This window comes from Tupaia chinensis, unplaced genomic scaffold (assembly GCF_000334495.1).
Source record: "Tupaia chinensis unplaced genomic scaffold, TupChi_1.0 Scaffold000489_1, whole genome shotgun sequence".
NCBI lineage: Eukaryota > Metazoa > Chordata > Mammalia > Scandentia > Tupaiidae > Tupaia > Tupaia belangeri.
In genome coordinates, this window is record NW_006160001.1 from 1,692,874 (window position 1) to 1,707,283 (window position 14,410).

The 14,410-nt window shown below is 41.0% G+C and overlaps 1 protein-coding gene across 3 annotated transcripts in view; it reads right to left on the reverse strand.

Moving 5' to 3' along the window:
• Positions 1-912: 912 nt before the first annotated feature.
• The window catches only part of OSMR (oncostatin M receptor), a 68,758-nt gene continuing 55,260 nt past the window's right edge, over positions 913-14,410 (reverse strand). For all 3 annotated transcript variants that reach the window (XM_006156304.3, XM_006156303.3, XM_006156305.3), the window contains 5 exons: positions 10,313-10,486; positions 9,119-9,295; positions 4,087-4,168; positions 3,250-3,322; positions 913-2,852 (listed from right to left, as the gene is read on the reverse strand). In XM_006156304.3, coding sequence (XP_006156366.1) covers positions 2,277-2,852; positions 3,250-3,322; positions 4,087-4,168; positions 9,119-9,295; positions 10,313-10,486 — 1,082 coding nt within the window. In that variant the 3' untranslated portion in view covers positions 913-2,276. The remainder of the gene's footprint in view (positions 2,853-3,249; positions 3,323-4,086; positions 4,169-9,118; positions 9,296-10,312; positions 10,487-14,410) is intronic.

Genomic DNA, 14,410 nt, shown 5'->3' on the forward strand with positions numbered 1-14,410 from the left:
AGCAGCAATCCTGAGTAATTGTTAGACTTTTATTTCACTAAGGTAGGCAAAAACACAAAAATTGTGAAGGTAAATATTTTAATTAAAGCTTATTGCAATAGCAAAAAAAAAAGCTGCAAGGTTTTGTGGATGTTTTGTTCTTAAGGTTTTTGCTTGCGCATTCACAGTAGAGAGAGAGACGTAAAGTGAGAAATCACCCCCTGCAGAAATGGACTTGCTGCAATCCTTTCTCCTTTCTCCATTCTCCTGGGATTTGGGGCATGCACACACATGCACCCAGTGGTGATTTTCAAGCCACAAGGTCCCGGGACTCGAACTGTCATGTGGGAGTCCAATACCTTAACCACCACACCACCTACTGGCCCCATGGTCTATTTTGTTTGTTTTTTCCTTAAAGACAGGTTCTTGCATTGGCCGTTCTCTCACCTTGGCCCTCCAGCTGAGACTACAAGTGCGTTGCCAGTGCTCAACTCTTTTTAGACAGTGTCTCCCTTTGTTGCTAGGTCAGTCTTGAGCTTAAGTTTACAGTCCTCCTGCCTCAGCCTCCTGGGTCGCTGGGACTACAGATACCTCCAGCTTTCCAGGTTGGACCAGGAATTGAACTTAGGCCTCCCATGTAGACCCAGCCTGTGGAGCACAGCATCTTAGCTCAGCTTTGCTATGGATGATTTTTTAAACAAAATCTGTATGAATGTGTCATCAACGTCATTGACATTTTTGTGTACAAGTTTCAAATGAAAGATATAATTGCATCATGACAAAAGAACATAAATATATAGGGTAAATAATGACCATACCAACCCCCAAGTCTTCTCACCGCTATTGGACTGTTTTGTAATCAAGATACTGTTTTATACTGGGTCAGGGGCACATAATCAATTTTTCCAGCAAAAGGAAAAAGTTGAACAGAAGTACTGGTTTGGGTAGCTATATTTAGGCCAGTTGATAGTAGATTGTTTTGAGACATGGATTTTTTTGTGGATATTTTTCTCTAGGGTTGAATGCAGGGCACTTGGTAACAGGTATGAACAGTCATTTCTACCACACTTGACAGCACCAACAAAAAAAGAAACATTTCTCTGTGCTTGTTTAGAAATATGACAAACACTGGGGGTTGATGGGTAGAGGGAGGATAAGGTTCATAGCAGATGCTGAGCACCTGTTATGTCCCAGGTGCTTTGGTTCAAAGGAGACAAAGTTGCTCCAAAGCCCACACAGAACTTCCCATTTTGTACATCTTGTAGTTGTAAATGCTGTCCAATGATGAGGTTTTATTTTTAGTATTTTATCATTATAGGACTATGAATGACACAGTATTTTCTTGACCCAGACAACCTATTAAGTCAAAGGATGCTACGTGAAAATAGAACTTTTACTTATAGTTCTTTAAAAAAAAAAAAAAAGGACCATAAGGTGTGAATGGAATTACTCAATGATATGTTTTTCTTCTTCTATTTTGAGGTAGTTGTCAGAATACTTCCATGGTCGAAGACTGGTGTCTATACTAAGCAGGAGTGATGTTATCTTGACACTGAGAAAGAAGTTTGTTGCCAATTTCTTTCTTTCTTTCTTTCTTTCTTCTTTTTTTTTTTTTTTGTGCTGTAATAAACTTCCATTTATTGTGTCTACAAGGAATTGTGGAGATACTGATTCATTCATACATCTTACCTACTTGATCATGCCTATGCCTCCAAGAGAGTTTATTTTACTGTGTCAATGACCTACAAATTCTTAGCACTTCAAGGTAAGTCAAAACTTCATTTTGGTCTTAAACATCTGTGACTTAATTAAACACAAATTTACGTTGACAATGAATACTGTAATAATAAATAGACGGCCTTTATTAAAGCCTTCAATCTGATTACTTTCCCCTTTGGATATCTGGGGTATCTTTTAATGGAAATACTTTCTCGCTAACAACTGAGACCACAGCCACCCTGCCCAGTACCGAGTGGGTGGGGCCTGTGGAGTTGCTAATAACTATTCTACATCCCATTTAAGTCTACTGTTCTAAAGATGAGCCTTTAGTGTAGCAGGTAAGCTTATCTCTACAGTCAATCCTGCCATTTCTAGAGGAAGTCTTCTCTAGGTGGGTATGTTAAGTTCCATAGTCTCTGGCCTTCGACTTGACCAGACTGTAGTGGTCATCTATAAATCAAACCTGCATATGATGGTAGCTGGCTGAGAATAAGAACAGAAGCAACTGGGCATGGAACAGTGCCAGCTATGTGCCCTTAGTGTCTGTGCAGCAGAAAGGTATGAAATGCATATGTCGGCTAATGGAAATGTTCATCTTGATCTAAAAGGGTGACTGAGGAGAGGCTGCTCTTCTCACTCAGGGGAGATGCGGTGAGACATGGGGGGACTGCCATTTGCATTTTATACTCTGAACAGTGTACTGGCACTTGTGGATTTGTTGGGAGACTGTCCTTGTCTCCAGACATGGGTGAAGCCAACTGGGACACATAATTTAAATTTGTTTCTTCAGCTGGGATTTCTTCCAGGGAATTCATGTAGCTTTTTTCTAGGGTTTTTAGTAAACTTTCAGATGAGGTCACTAGTCCCAGCTGACTTGGTGGGACAAAAGGGGGTTCCAGAACATGGCCACAAGATTCGGCATCAGAAGCTGCCTGATTATAGGTAAAGTTCTCGAAACAGATGCAGGGGCTAGGACTGGAGGAATTCTTTTCTGTCGGAAGGAGGTAGAGGTAGGCAGGCTTAGTAAACTCCAGTTCTGTGACTGACTTCCCAGTGCCTAAGAACTGTATCTTAGTCCCTTCTGGCTTGTTTATAACTTCTATAGCATCTGGGATACAGTCATTGACATTCATTATTGTTAGATGAGGGTTCTCCTGGAAAGAAAACAAACACATGTTAACACAAACATGTTTGTGTGTGTGCGTGTGTGCATCAAAATACCGTATATTGTGTGAAAAGTGCACTTAGAGTTTCAATTTTATTCATGTTTCTTCCTGATCACAGGTTACCAGGAAGCTGTGTTGAAAACTGAACAATTTTCTCTAATAGAAGAAATCCAAGCTCCAGTCACCTGTTTTGGTCTGTGGGAGCAGAGGGGACTTGTATTCAGTTGTCAGAAAAGTGATCATGCATTTTTCCATAGGAAAAAATATGTCATGACTTTTCTGATGGCTCAATACTTTGTCTCATTTTCCAGAAGAGGTCTAGGAAGGTATGATTATTACAACCCCTACCCTGGATTATGGTATACATACAATTCCCAACGTTTACCTTGGATTTTATGAGTGACAAGATGCTGCTCTTGTAAGGATCTGGAATGTCAGGGTAACACTTTTCTTTCACCCTAGAAAAAACAGTGAAAATGAGACAATTCTACAATATAGAAAAATAGTTATCAACAAGGACTCTGGAATCAGATTGCTGGATTCTAATCCGTGCTCTTCTATTTATTTAACTCTTCCATGATTTAACTTCCTCATTGCTTACCCAGAGGTAATTACAGTACTTGCAGTATCATTGAGAGTATTGAGTTTCATATATAAATCATTTAGAATACTGCCAAGCTAATAGTAAATGACATATAAATATTAGCTATTGCTAGTGTAAACTTTTGTAATCTCTTTCTTTTAAATGATTATTATTTTCCTGGGAACCAGCAATTAGCGTAATGGCTATGTCGTTGGACTCCCATGTAGTAGACTGCGGTTCGCATCCCGGACCCGGTGGCTTAAAACTCACGCTGGGTGCGTGTGCATGCATGCCCAAGATCCCGAGAGGAGAGCGGAGGAGAAGGGATTGTGGCGTGACCATCCCCCCTGGGGGGTGATTTCTCGCTTTCTGTCTCTCTGTCTCTCTCTGTCTGGCTGGCGAACGTACACACCCTACAGCGAAAACCTCTCTAAAAAAAAAAAAAAAAAGATTATTATTTTCCTTATGCATTGACCTGATAAGCAAAATTGTGAAATAAATGACATATTCTCACCTAATTCTCCTTCGTCCTTTTCCTGTTCAGTACCTTTTTTAAAAAAAATTATCACCTCCTACTAAATTCCTTTCTAGATATTTCTCTGACTTGCTTCTTGGATAAAACCTTCCTTGCACACTTACCACTGACTTTTCATGTAGCATGCAATCATGATGACCAAGATGCAGAAAATCATGGGCAGTAGGATACGTATCAACTTATGGGCTGAAGAAGGAAAAGGGAAATTTTTTAAATGCGTCCTTTGTCCTCAAAGGAAAAAAAAATAAGTTTATGCTTGAGACTAATTGTACATATGCATTATTCCTCACATGCCTGTTTATGCAAGTTTCAATATGAGTGCTGCTGGACTGGGAGAAAAACCAATGAACACAGGAAGCCATTTGCTGTCAACACTTTATGACTTAACATCGTTAGCTTTTCCGATAGATTATGATCATGAGTCCAGTTCCTCCCTGGCTCCCGGTATGCGGGCTCTACTTTCCCACCTTTGCCAAAACGTCTTCATAGGTGGAAAGTACCTTCCTGTCTCTTGACCTGGGGCTCAGCCATGGGCCTTGGTTTAACCAATGAAATGTGGGTAGTTGTAAAGTGAGGAAGTAGGAGCTTTAACTGCTCTTGGAGTTTAGCTTGCTCTCCTGTGCTTCTATAATCCATCAGAAGAGTTTGTGGCAAGCAGCTCCTGCTCCTTCAGCCTGAGTCCCAAAGTGGAGACATATGGAACAAACCTGAACTGACTAAAGCCTGGAGTCCATTTTGGCCCAGCCTAGAGCAGTCAAACCATGGCTGACCTGTAAACGCAAGAGCTTAAAAAGAAAAGATTTGCTGTAGCGTGACACTGACATTTTAAAGTTGGTTGTTACTCATCCAAAAGTGACAAGTGCACCCTTTTGAGATAGTCTGAGGTAAAACTACATGAATATGTCTTAACCTAGGATAATGATTTCATTTTTATTTCTCAGATATGTCAACTGAATGCTTTCTTTTTCTTTCTTTCTTTCTTTCTTTCTTTCTTTCTTTTTTTTTTAATAATCCAATCTTCCTATTCCTGTTGCTTATAAGTCCTCCAATTAATACTTAAGCTGGCTTGGTAAACATTCTCTTTTAAAAATGCAAATTTCTCTGTGAAGTTTGAGGGCTTACAGTTAGGATTCTATTAGGTCCACCTTCCCCAGGCCTCACTCCCAATATCTGGCTACCCTAGAAGGAAAGGAGTCTGATTGAGGACAGGAGTATGGATGATATCGGAGGTTAGGGGCAGCCTGGGTAGATGCCTGTCAGTGCTACGAAGCAACACAGAGCTCGGAAGAAGAGGACCCAAAAGGGTAAGAGGATATCTAAGCGAGCACCTCCACAAGAGACTTAAAACTAACACTGACCCCAAGGAAGGATAAGAAACTTCCTGACTCGTTATAAAACACCTTGCTCTCAAGATCATACTTCCAACTACTTCAATTTGTTTTAAAATGTGCTTGTATAACAGATTTATAATGTATTTGAGAGCAGGCCAAAATTTGGACTGGTTTTGCTCAACTTACTATTGAAGTATAATATATACTTACAGAAAAGTGATCATAAGTGTGCACTTCAATTCATTTTCACCAACTGAGCACACCATGTAGTCAATATCCAGATCAGCCCTTTTGTATCCTCATCCAGTCCCTATCCTCTCCCAAGGTAACTGCTATTTTCATCACTCTTGTTAATTGCCAGAGGGTGAGTATGCTAGTGAGAGAGAGAAAGCACCTTCTAATGGTTCATGGTAATGCTGCAACACTTTCCCTCCATTTCTCCACCCTGTCAGAATCTTGAGCAGGTGCACACATGCCTGGCAAGTTTTTCAGGTTGACCAGAACTGAAACTGGTTGGCCATGTATAATCAGGTTTCCAATGCACAGTGCTTAACACGGCACTACAAGGCTGATTTCATCTTGTCTTTTAACAGTAAAAATGGCATTTGCCTCTTTCTGTATCCTATAAATGGAATCACATGGCAAGAATCATGTCTGTCTTCTTTAATTTAGTATTGATTCCAATGAGTGAGATCCACCCATTTTTTGTGTGAATATATAATGTTCATTCTCGTTGCTGTATGATGTTCTATTTTGTGAACACAATATATACTACAGTTATCCTATAATTACCTGATAGGCAAAGATTATTTCCAGGTTATGGCTCTCATGAGTTTTGCTTGCTATGAAAATTCTAGTATTTGGGTATTTCTTTAGGATTTATGGGGACAGTCCTTAGGCTATATATATATATATATATATACTAAAATTGCTTATATCAATTTATTACTACCAACAAGATATGAGAGTTCCAGTTTTTCTATTCTCACCAACAATTGCTATTTTTCCTCTTCTTTACTTCAGTTATTTTGAATCTAGTCTAAAAAAGGGAACTTTTAAAATATAACCTACTTCTATACTCGATATCGCAAAGTTAGTTACTAATTGTGTCTAGTCAATTCAGAAGGAACTGTGGGTCCAAATGTCCAAATACAGAAACACACATGCTAATTGAGATAGACATCCTACAAGGCCTTTACGTAAATTACTTTTCCTCTCTGTGCCTCATCTCTATTTAGTAATCTAGTCTCTCATCCTGAGAAGTTAAAACATACTGGGACCAGCAGGTGGCATAGTGGTTGAGGAGCTGGACTCCCCTATGGCTGATGGTGGTTTTAGTTGGGACTTGCTGGCTTGAAACTCAGGCTGGGCACATGTGCATGTGTTCCCAAAATCCCAAGAGGAGAAGGGATTGCAGAATAGCCATCCCCCCTAGGCAGGGTGTGTGTGATTTCTCACTTTCTCTCTCTGTTTGTCCAGCAAGCACATGCACCCTATAGCAAAAAGTGTCTCTCTCAAAGAAAAAAAATTTTTTTTCAAAAAGAAGGGACTATTTTCAAAAGAACCAATAAAATGAGCATTTATACACAATTCTGTAGTTCCAATGTTACATTAATTTTTCATATTTCTGTTCTTTTTTATTGTTTAATCATCCTAACTTCATTTTAGCATATGCCATTATGTCTTATTCCTATTTAACACATCTGACAGAGTTCATTGGATACTAGGCACATAATATTCTATCAGAGAAACAAAAAAAAAAAACCCGAGCCAGCCCTGTAGCCTCGTGGTTACTGGAACTAGATCCCATATGGCCAACTGAAAGATTCAAATCCTGGCCCTGGTGGCTTGAAAATCAGACTGACTTGTGTGCTCCAAATCCTGAGAGAATAGAGAGAGGAAGAAGGGATTGCAGTGTCAGCACACTCTCTCTCTCTGTTTTTCTGTCTCTGCCAACTGCACATGCCTTCTAACAACTTAGGGGGAAAAAGTAAGGTCTCTGTCAGGGAAGTAATAAATATTTCAAATATTTTCTTTTTAATAATGGATATTAGAATCACAAATCAAGGTTAATGAGGTTTACGGGGATAGCAGGTGATGTGGTGGTTAAGGCACTGGACTCTCATATGGCTGACCATGGTTTGAGTCTCCGACCTGGTGGCTTGCTTTCTTACTTTTCTTCTTTCTTTCTCTCTCTCTCTCCTCTCTCTCTCATCTCTCTGATGACCACATGTATCCTATAGCAATTTAAAAATTATAAGAAGTAAAATTAAATAATTTAAAAAAGATTAATGAAGTTTAGCATAACAGAGATAAATGAAAACTAGAAAATATACTTAAAGATAATTTTATGTGGGGCCAGCAGATAGCATACTGGTTATGGCACTGGACTCCCAGATGACCGACCACAGTTCAAGTCCCAAATCCAGTGGCTTGAAGCTCACTCTCGGTGCATGTGTATGTGTGCCCAGAGTCCCAGGAGGAGAATAGAGGAGAAAGGATTGTGGCGTGATCATACCTCCTGGGGGATGATCATTTCTTGCTTTCCCTCTCATTGTGTCTCTCTCCTCTCAGGTGAGCACATGTGCTCTTTGGCAAATAATAATAATAATAATAATTTTATATGTGTGATTATATGCTAACAAAATAAATTCCAAAACTGAAAGAAAAATAAGCTTAAAATTCATTTTAAATTAGCTCCAAAATGGCAAGAGTGCTTAAATAATGTATAACAACATGTCAACTCAGGTCTTAATCTGATAGGGAATTCTGGACTTTGGCTTGGTGACTTTGGGACATGTTTCAGTGTAGTAGTGAACTAGCAATCAGGGCCACCATCTTCCACTACAGCTGTGAGTGTCCGTATCACTGGTCAGAACACTCCAGGGTCATCAGTTCTACCTGATGTGCCTGTACCAACACTTACAGCAAAGAGACCTTCAGTAAAGAGACCCTCCACCCAGGAAAGTTGGTAACTTCAGGCAAAATGTCTGAGTCTATTTGTTTTTCAAGGAAGCATATCTTCAAGGGTCCCTTGAAGTATGGGCCTTTCATGAGTCCCTCACTGAAGATGTTCTCTTCTCTTCCTTCCTCCATGGTGTCTACTTTCTCCCCTCATCTTCCTGTTCATTGAAAGCCAAGGTTTACCATGAAAGTCTTTCCCACCAACCAATTCCTACCATTCTTTTTGTCTCTTCTTTTCCTATCTTCCAAAGATAATGCATTTCAAAAATATGGATCTGTTCACCTCACCATTTCCCCAACAAATAATGCAAACATGGAGTTGGTGCACAAGTCCCCACTTGCTCAGTCCCCTCCACACCTGTGGAGGCCCCATCAAAGTCTGGAAGCATTCAGTTTGCCACTGAGGGAATCCAAGAGAAGCAAGGATGGTTGCAGAGAGCCTTCTGGAGAAAGCCACACCCTCCCTAGACAGAAGCCCTGTGGCTCTTCTGATGTCAACAGTAAATGCCATCTGTGATTTTCCATTTTGAGACAGACTTTCAGAGAAATGCTTCAGGGGCTACTGAGGGAGGCAAGAGGAAGGTTCCAGGCCATGAGCAATCAGATTAGCTCCATTTCATCTGCTTTATGTAGTGAGGTTTTGTGTACCATTTTTTAATCAAGGGGTTTCACACACACACACACACACACACACACACACACACACACAAAAAGAGGGGGTGTTGTGGGGTAGAATAAAGGTTTGAAAATTCCTGATCCAGACAAAGCCTAGGCAAATTTCTATAATTTGTTCATTTCCCAGAAGCTCCTAAGGGAAGGGTTTTGATTTGGAAAAACTCACACTCTTCCCCTGGCGTCGTAACCTTCATGAACGCTTCACCAGGGCCCTCTCCGGCACTTGTGTATGGAGTAACCTGCACCTCATAGAAGGATTCTGGCTGCAGGTTCTCCACAATGAACCTCTTTTGTTCCGGGTTGTCGATTTTGTATTTGCAACATAATGGATCATCTGTGATTTCTAAAAAATGATTTTTTTTAAAGAGAATTATTTTAGTAAGAATAACACTGATATTCTTGTTGACTCAGCACTGTCAACATTTTTAAACCAAATGAAAATCAAATCATAATTTCATCACACTGAGGATACTGTAAAATTTTCAAGAAATGGTATGAAAAGCAAAAAGTCAACAGAACAAGAGATATTGGTGATCCGGGGAGATCATACAAAACAGTAAAAGGCTACCGGCACTTCTAAGAGGCTTAAAAACATAATTGTAACAACATTCATTACCAGTTTGTGGGTTTATTTCTTCTTTGAAAGAAAGGGAAAGAAAGGCACCCCCAAAAGGGTCTTCACACTACGATCCACACGCAGCCTCAGCCTGACTGATTATGAATATGGGTGTATACCTGGAAGGCACAGGGAGGTCCTGGGATGTGAACCCAGGATTTTTCTCATGTGGATCCAGTTGCATGACCACTATACCACCTGGTTCCACATAACATTTAACGAAGTCAAAGAAAAGAAAAAGGGGCAAGAAAATTTTGTAAGTGGCAGGTTTTCTTAAGGAGTTGAAGATAATGCCTTTAATACTTCTAAAAACACCAAATCACACTATAAATTAAAATATTGGCTCCCTATAATCTGTTTACCCTATTAAATTATTAAATTGTTTAAGAACATTTTAAGTGTGTGTGTGTATATATATATGGTAAACAGAAAGAGGAAGACAAGCACCTCAACAGGTCTCATGCTGTGATCCCCCCAACTAGCCTCCCAGCCAGCTAGGATCATACACGCAAGTGCTTGTGCCAGGTGTGTACAGGTCAAACTGGGGGACAGAATCCCAGTCTTCACCTGGCTTCCAGCAGAGCAGAGCACTGTGCTTCCACTGTGCCAAAAAGCTAGGCTTTCAACACCTTTTGATGATACAATCACTCAAGAAGAGAAATCTGGCCACAGTCAGCGATGGCAGCATTTTCAATGATTTTGAATAAGATCTTAAAGAAATACACATAGAAAAATAAGTTTCACCTGGAAGATTTGCCTTTTCAAATCCTGGGTGGCACTGCCTTGCCTTGGATTTCAAATAGACATGGTATCCTTGTATAAAACCAGGCTGGGATTCCGTGGGATAATTCTCCCAACTCAGAGTGAAGGAGTGGGGTGTCAAGTTATTCATGACCACTTGAGGCTTGGTTGAAGGAACTAGGAAAGAAAGTCGGGAAACAAAAGAGTCATGGTTTGGAAATAGTCTGAGCACATTGACGTAGGCTAGGAGTAGAATCACAGCCAGCTCTGGAGGCGGTAAGAATGTATGGCAAGATAATGAGTTGTATCTGTTTCTCTGGGGGCTTATGCCTGTAGTTTGGGAGAGCTGGGAAGGAGTTGAGCAATCTTCTTGTCTGCAATCTGCCTTGCCTGTCATGGATGAAGAAATGGACACCCAAAGAGACTAAACAACTTGCATGAGGTCACATAGCCAAAAAAATAAAAATAATAAAATAAAAAAGGAAAGAAATAAAGAAGACACTAAAAGTCTTCCTTAGACTTGTTTCTGTTCTTGACTTGGGGTGTTTGAGAGAAAATCCAATTAGAGGGGCCGGAAGGGGGCATGGTGGTTAAGAGCGGTGGACTCTCACATGGCCGACAATGGTTCAAGTCCCAGACCTGTTGGCTTCCTTTCTCACTTTCTGTTTTTCTCTCTCTTTCTCTCTCTTGCTCTGTCCCTCTCTGGTCAAATCAAAATAAATAAATAAATAAATAAATAGAGTTATATAAAAATAATCCTTAAAAAAAGAAAACTCAAACCAGAGAACTAAAGTGAGGAGGAAGAGGAGAAAGACAAAAGATTATGTTCAACAAAGCAGGAAGGGATTTGAAGAACACTAGGTCGGGAACCAGCAGTTAGCGTAATGGCTATGTCACTGGACTCCCACGTAGTCGACCGTGGATCGCATCCCGGAACTGGTGGTTTGAAACTCATGCCGGGCGCGTGTGCATGTGTGCCCAAGATCCCGAGAGGAGAAGAGATTGCAGCGTGACCATCCCCCCTGGGAGGTGATTTCTTGCTTTCCGTCTCTATGTCTCTCTCTGTCTGTCTGGTGAGCACACATGCCCTATAGCAAAAACCTCTCCAAAAACATAAATAAATAAGAACGCTAGGTCGTGGCAATGCAAAGTCATCCAAGTGTTACTGAAGAACTCGAGAATGTTTATTTAGGCCTGTTTATCCCACACACTCACACACACTTGATCTGCACACACCAGCACACATACACATACATACACCCACACCACACTTCCTGCCTGGCTCAGCGCCAACTGTGAACTGGACCAGCTCCAAGTGAAGAACCCCTGAGAGCTGGTCTGATGGTGAAGGCAACTGAGGGCTCAGCCTCACAGCCTTTAGCCTTTGGACCCTGGATGCCAAAGACTGAGTCAGCAACCCCACAGTAGGCTCCAAAATCCCCTATCTGCTGGTGGACAGGAGTGTAACATTGCTAAGAGGCAATTTTGCAAACATGTATGCGAAGTCTTAAAAACGATAAAAGAAATGAAAAAAGCATTTAAGATTTCGAACTGTTTGACTCAAATATTCCTTCTCGAGGACTTTATTTTAAGAAGATTACTGGGGCCAGCAAGTGACATGGCGTTAAGGTACTAAATTCCCACATGGCTGACCACATAGTTCGAGTCCTAGACCTGGTGGCTTGAAAATGATGCTAGGCATGTAGGCATGCATGCCCAAAAATCCTGAGAGAAGACAAGAGGAGAAGGGATTATGGCATGGCCATCCCTGCTGTGAGAGTGGTTTTGCACTTTCCCTCTCTTTGTCTCTTTCTGGTGAACATACACAACCAAGGGCAAAAACCTAAAAACCAACAAACGAAAAATATTATTATGGATATAGGCAAAGATTTAGGTAAAATGATGGTTCAGATGGGGCAAAGAAAGAAATAGAGATTTAGCATTTGGGATTATAAAATACTTGGAGATAAATGTTATAGTTTATAGGTCAAAAAAACTACTCTAAATTGTTCAACAACAGGTGTTTGACATATGCTCATAATAGGGCACTTTACAGTAATGAAAACGATAGGGTTACAGAGTGAAGAGCCAAAAAAGCAGTTTACAAACTGCATAGAGTGAGATCTCAATTTTATTTAAAAGAGTATATAGGTACAGAAGAAGGAATACCTAGATGTACATAAAATATTAACTCTGGATATTTGCCTTTGGGTGGTAAAACTAGCAGTGAGTTTTTTGTCTTTCGTATGACACTTTATAAATTGCCTTTAATGAAAATGTCCTACATTTGTATGATTAAAAATATCTCTTTGGGACCAGCAGATGGTTAATGGCTATGTCACTGGACTCCCACGCAGTCGACGGCAGTTCTCATCTTGGACCCAGCGGCTTTTAATTCACACTGGGTGCGTGTGCGTGCGTGCCCAAGATCCCAAGAGGAAAATGGAGGAGAAGGGATTGTGGCATGACCATCCCCTCTGGAAGGTGATTTCGCGCTATCTGTCTCTCTGCCTCTCTGGCAAGCACATGTGCCCGATAGCAAAAATCTCTCTTAAAAAATAAAAAAATAAAATAATTGTTTAAAAGTGTTAAACCATAGTGGCCTGAGAAAGCCTCTGTACTTGCAAACCTGAGTTTTTACATACAAACCACAATCTAATTTAGGAGCTGGCGTATAACAAATAGCTGAGTCACTGTCAATCACAGCAGCCCTGCTTCCGTCAGTCACAGTGCACCAGCCCACCAAATAGGCAGACACCACGCTGTAACCAGTCCAGCTGTTTCTCTATCTCACTTCCATTTTCTATAAAAAGAGTCATGGTTTGGAAATAGTCTGAGCACATTGACGTAGGCTAGGAGTAGAATCACAGCCAGCTCTGGAGGCGGTAAGAATGTATGGCAAGATAATGAGTTGTATCTGTTTCTCTGGGGGCTTATGCCTGTAGTTTGGGAGAGCTGGGAAGGAGTTGAGCAATCTTCTTGTCTGCAATCTGCCTTGCCTGTCATGGATGAAGAAATGGACACCCAAAGAGACTAAACAACTTGCATGAGGTCACATAGCCAAAAAAATAAAAATAATAAAATAAAAAAGGAAAGAAATAAAGAAGACACTAAAAGTCTTCCTTAGACTTGTTTCTGTTCTTGACTTGGGGTGTTTGAGAGAAAATCCAATTAGAGGGGCCGGAAGGGGGCATGGTGGTTAAGAGCGGTGGACTCTCACATGGCCGACAATGGTTCAAGTCCCAGACCTGTTGGCTTCCTTTCTCACTTTCTGTTATCAAAATAAATAAATAAATAAATAAATCGAGTTATATAAAAATAATCCTTAAAAAAAGAACACTCAAACCAGATATAAAAATAATCCTTAAAAAAAGAAAACTCAAACCAGAGAACTAAAGTGAGGAGGAAGAGGAGAAAGACAAAAGATTATGTTCAACAAAGCAGGAAGGGATTTGAAGAACACTAGGTCGGGAACCAGCAGTTAGCGTAATGGCTATGTCACTGGACTCCCACGTAGTCGACCGTGGATCGCATCCCGGAACTGGTGGTTTGAAACTCATGCCGGGCGCGTGTGCATGTGTGCCGAAGATCCCAAGAGGAGAATGGAGAAGGGATTGCGGCGTGACCATCCCCCCTGGGGGGTGATTTCTCGCTTTCCGTCTCTATGTCTCTCTCTGTCTGTCTGGTGAGCACACATGCCCTATAGCAAAAACCTCTCCAAAAACATAAATAAATAAGAACGCTAGGTCGTGGCAATGCAAAGTCATCCAAGTGTTACTGAAGAACTCGAGAATGTTTATTTAGGCCTGTTTATCCCACACACTCACACACACTTGATCTGCACACACCAGCACACATACACATACATACACCCACACCACACTTCCTGCCTGGCTCAGCGCCAACTGTGAACTGGACCAGCTCCAAGTGAAGAACCCCTGAGAGCTGGTCTGATGGTGAAGGCAACTGAGGGCTCAGCCTCACAGCCTTTAGCCTTTGGACCCTGGATGCCAAAGACTGAGTCAGCAACCCCACAGTAGGCTCCAAAATCCCCTATCTGCTGGTGGACAGGAGTGTAACATTGCTAAGAGGCAATTTTGC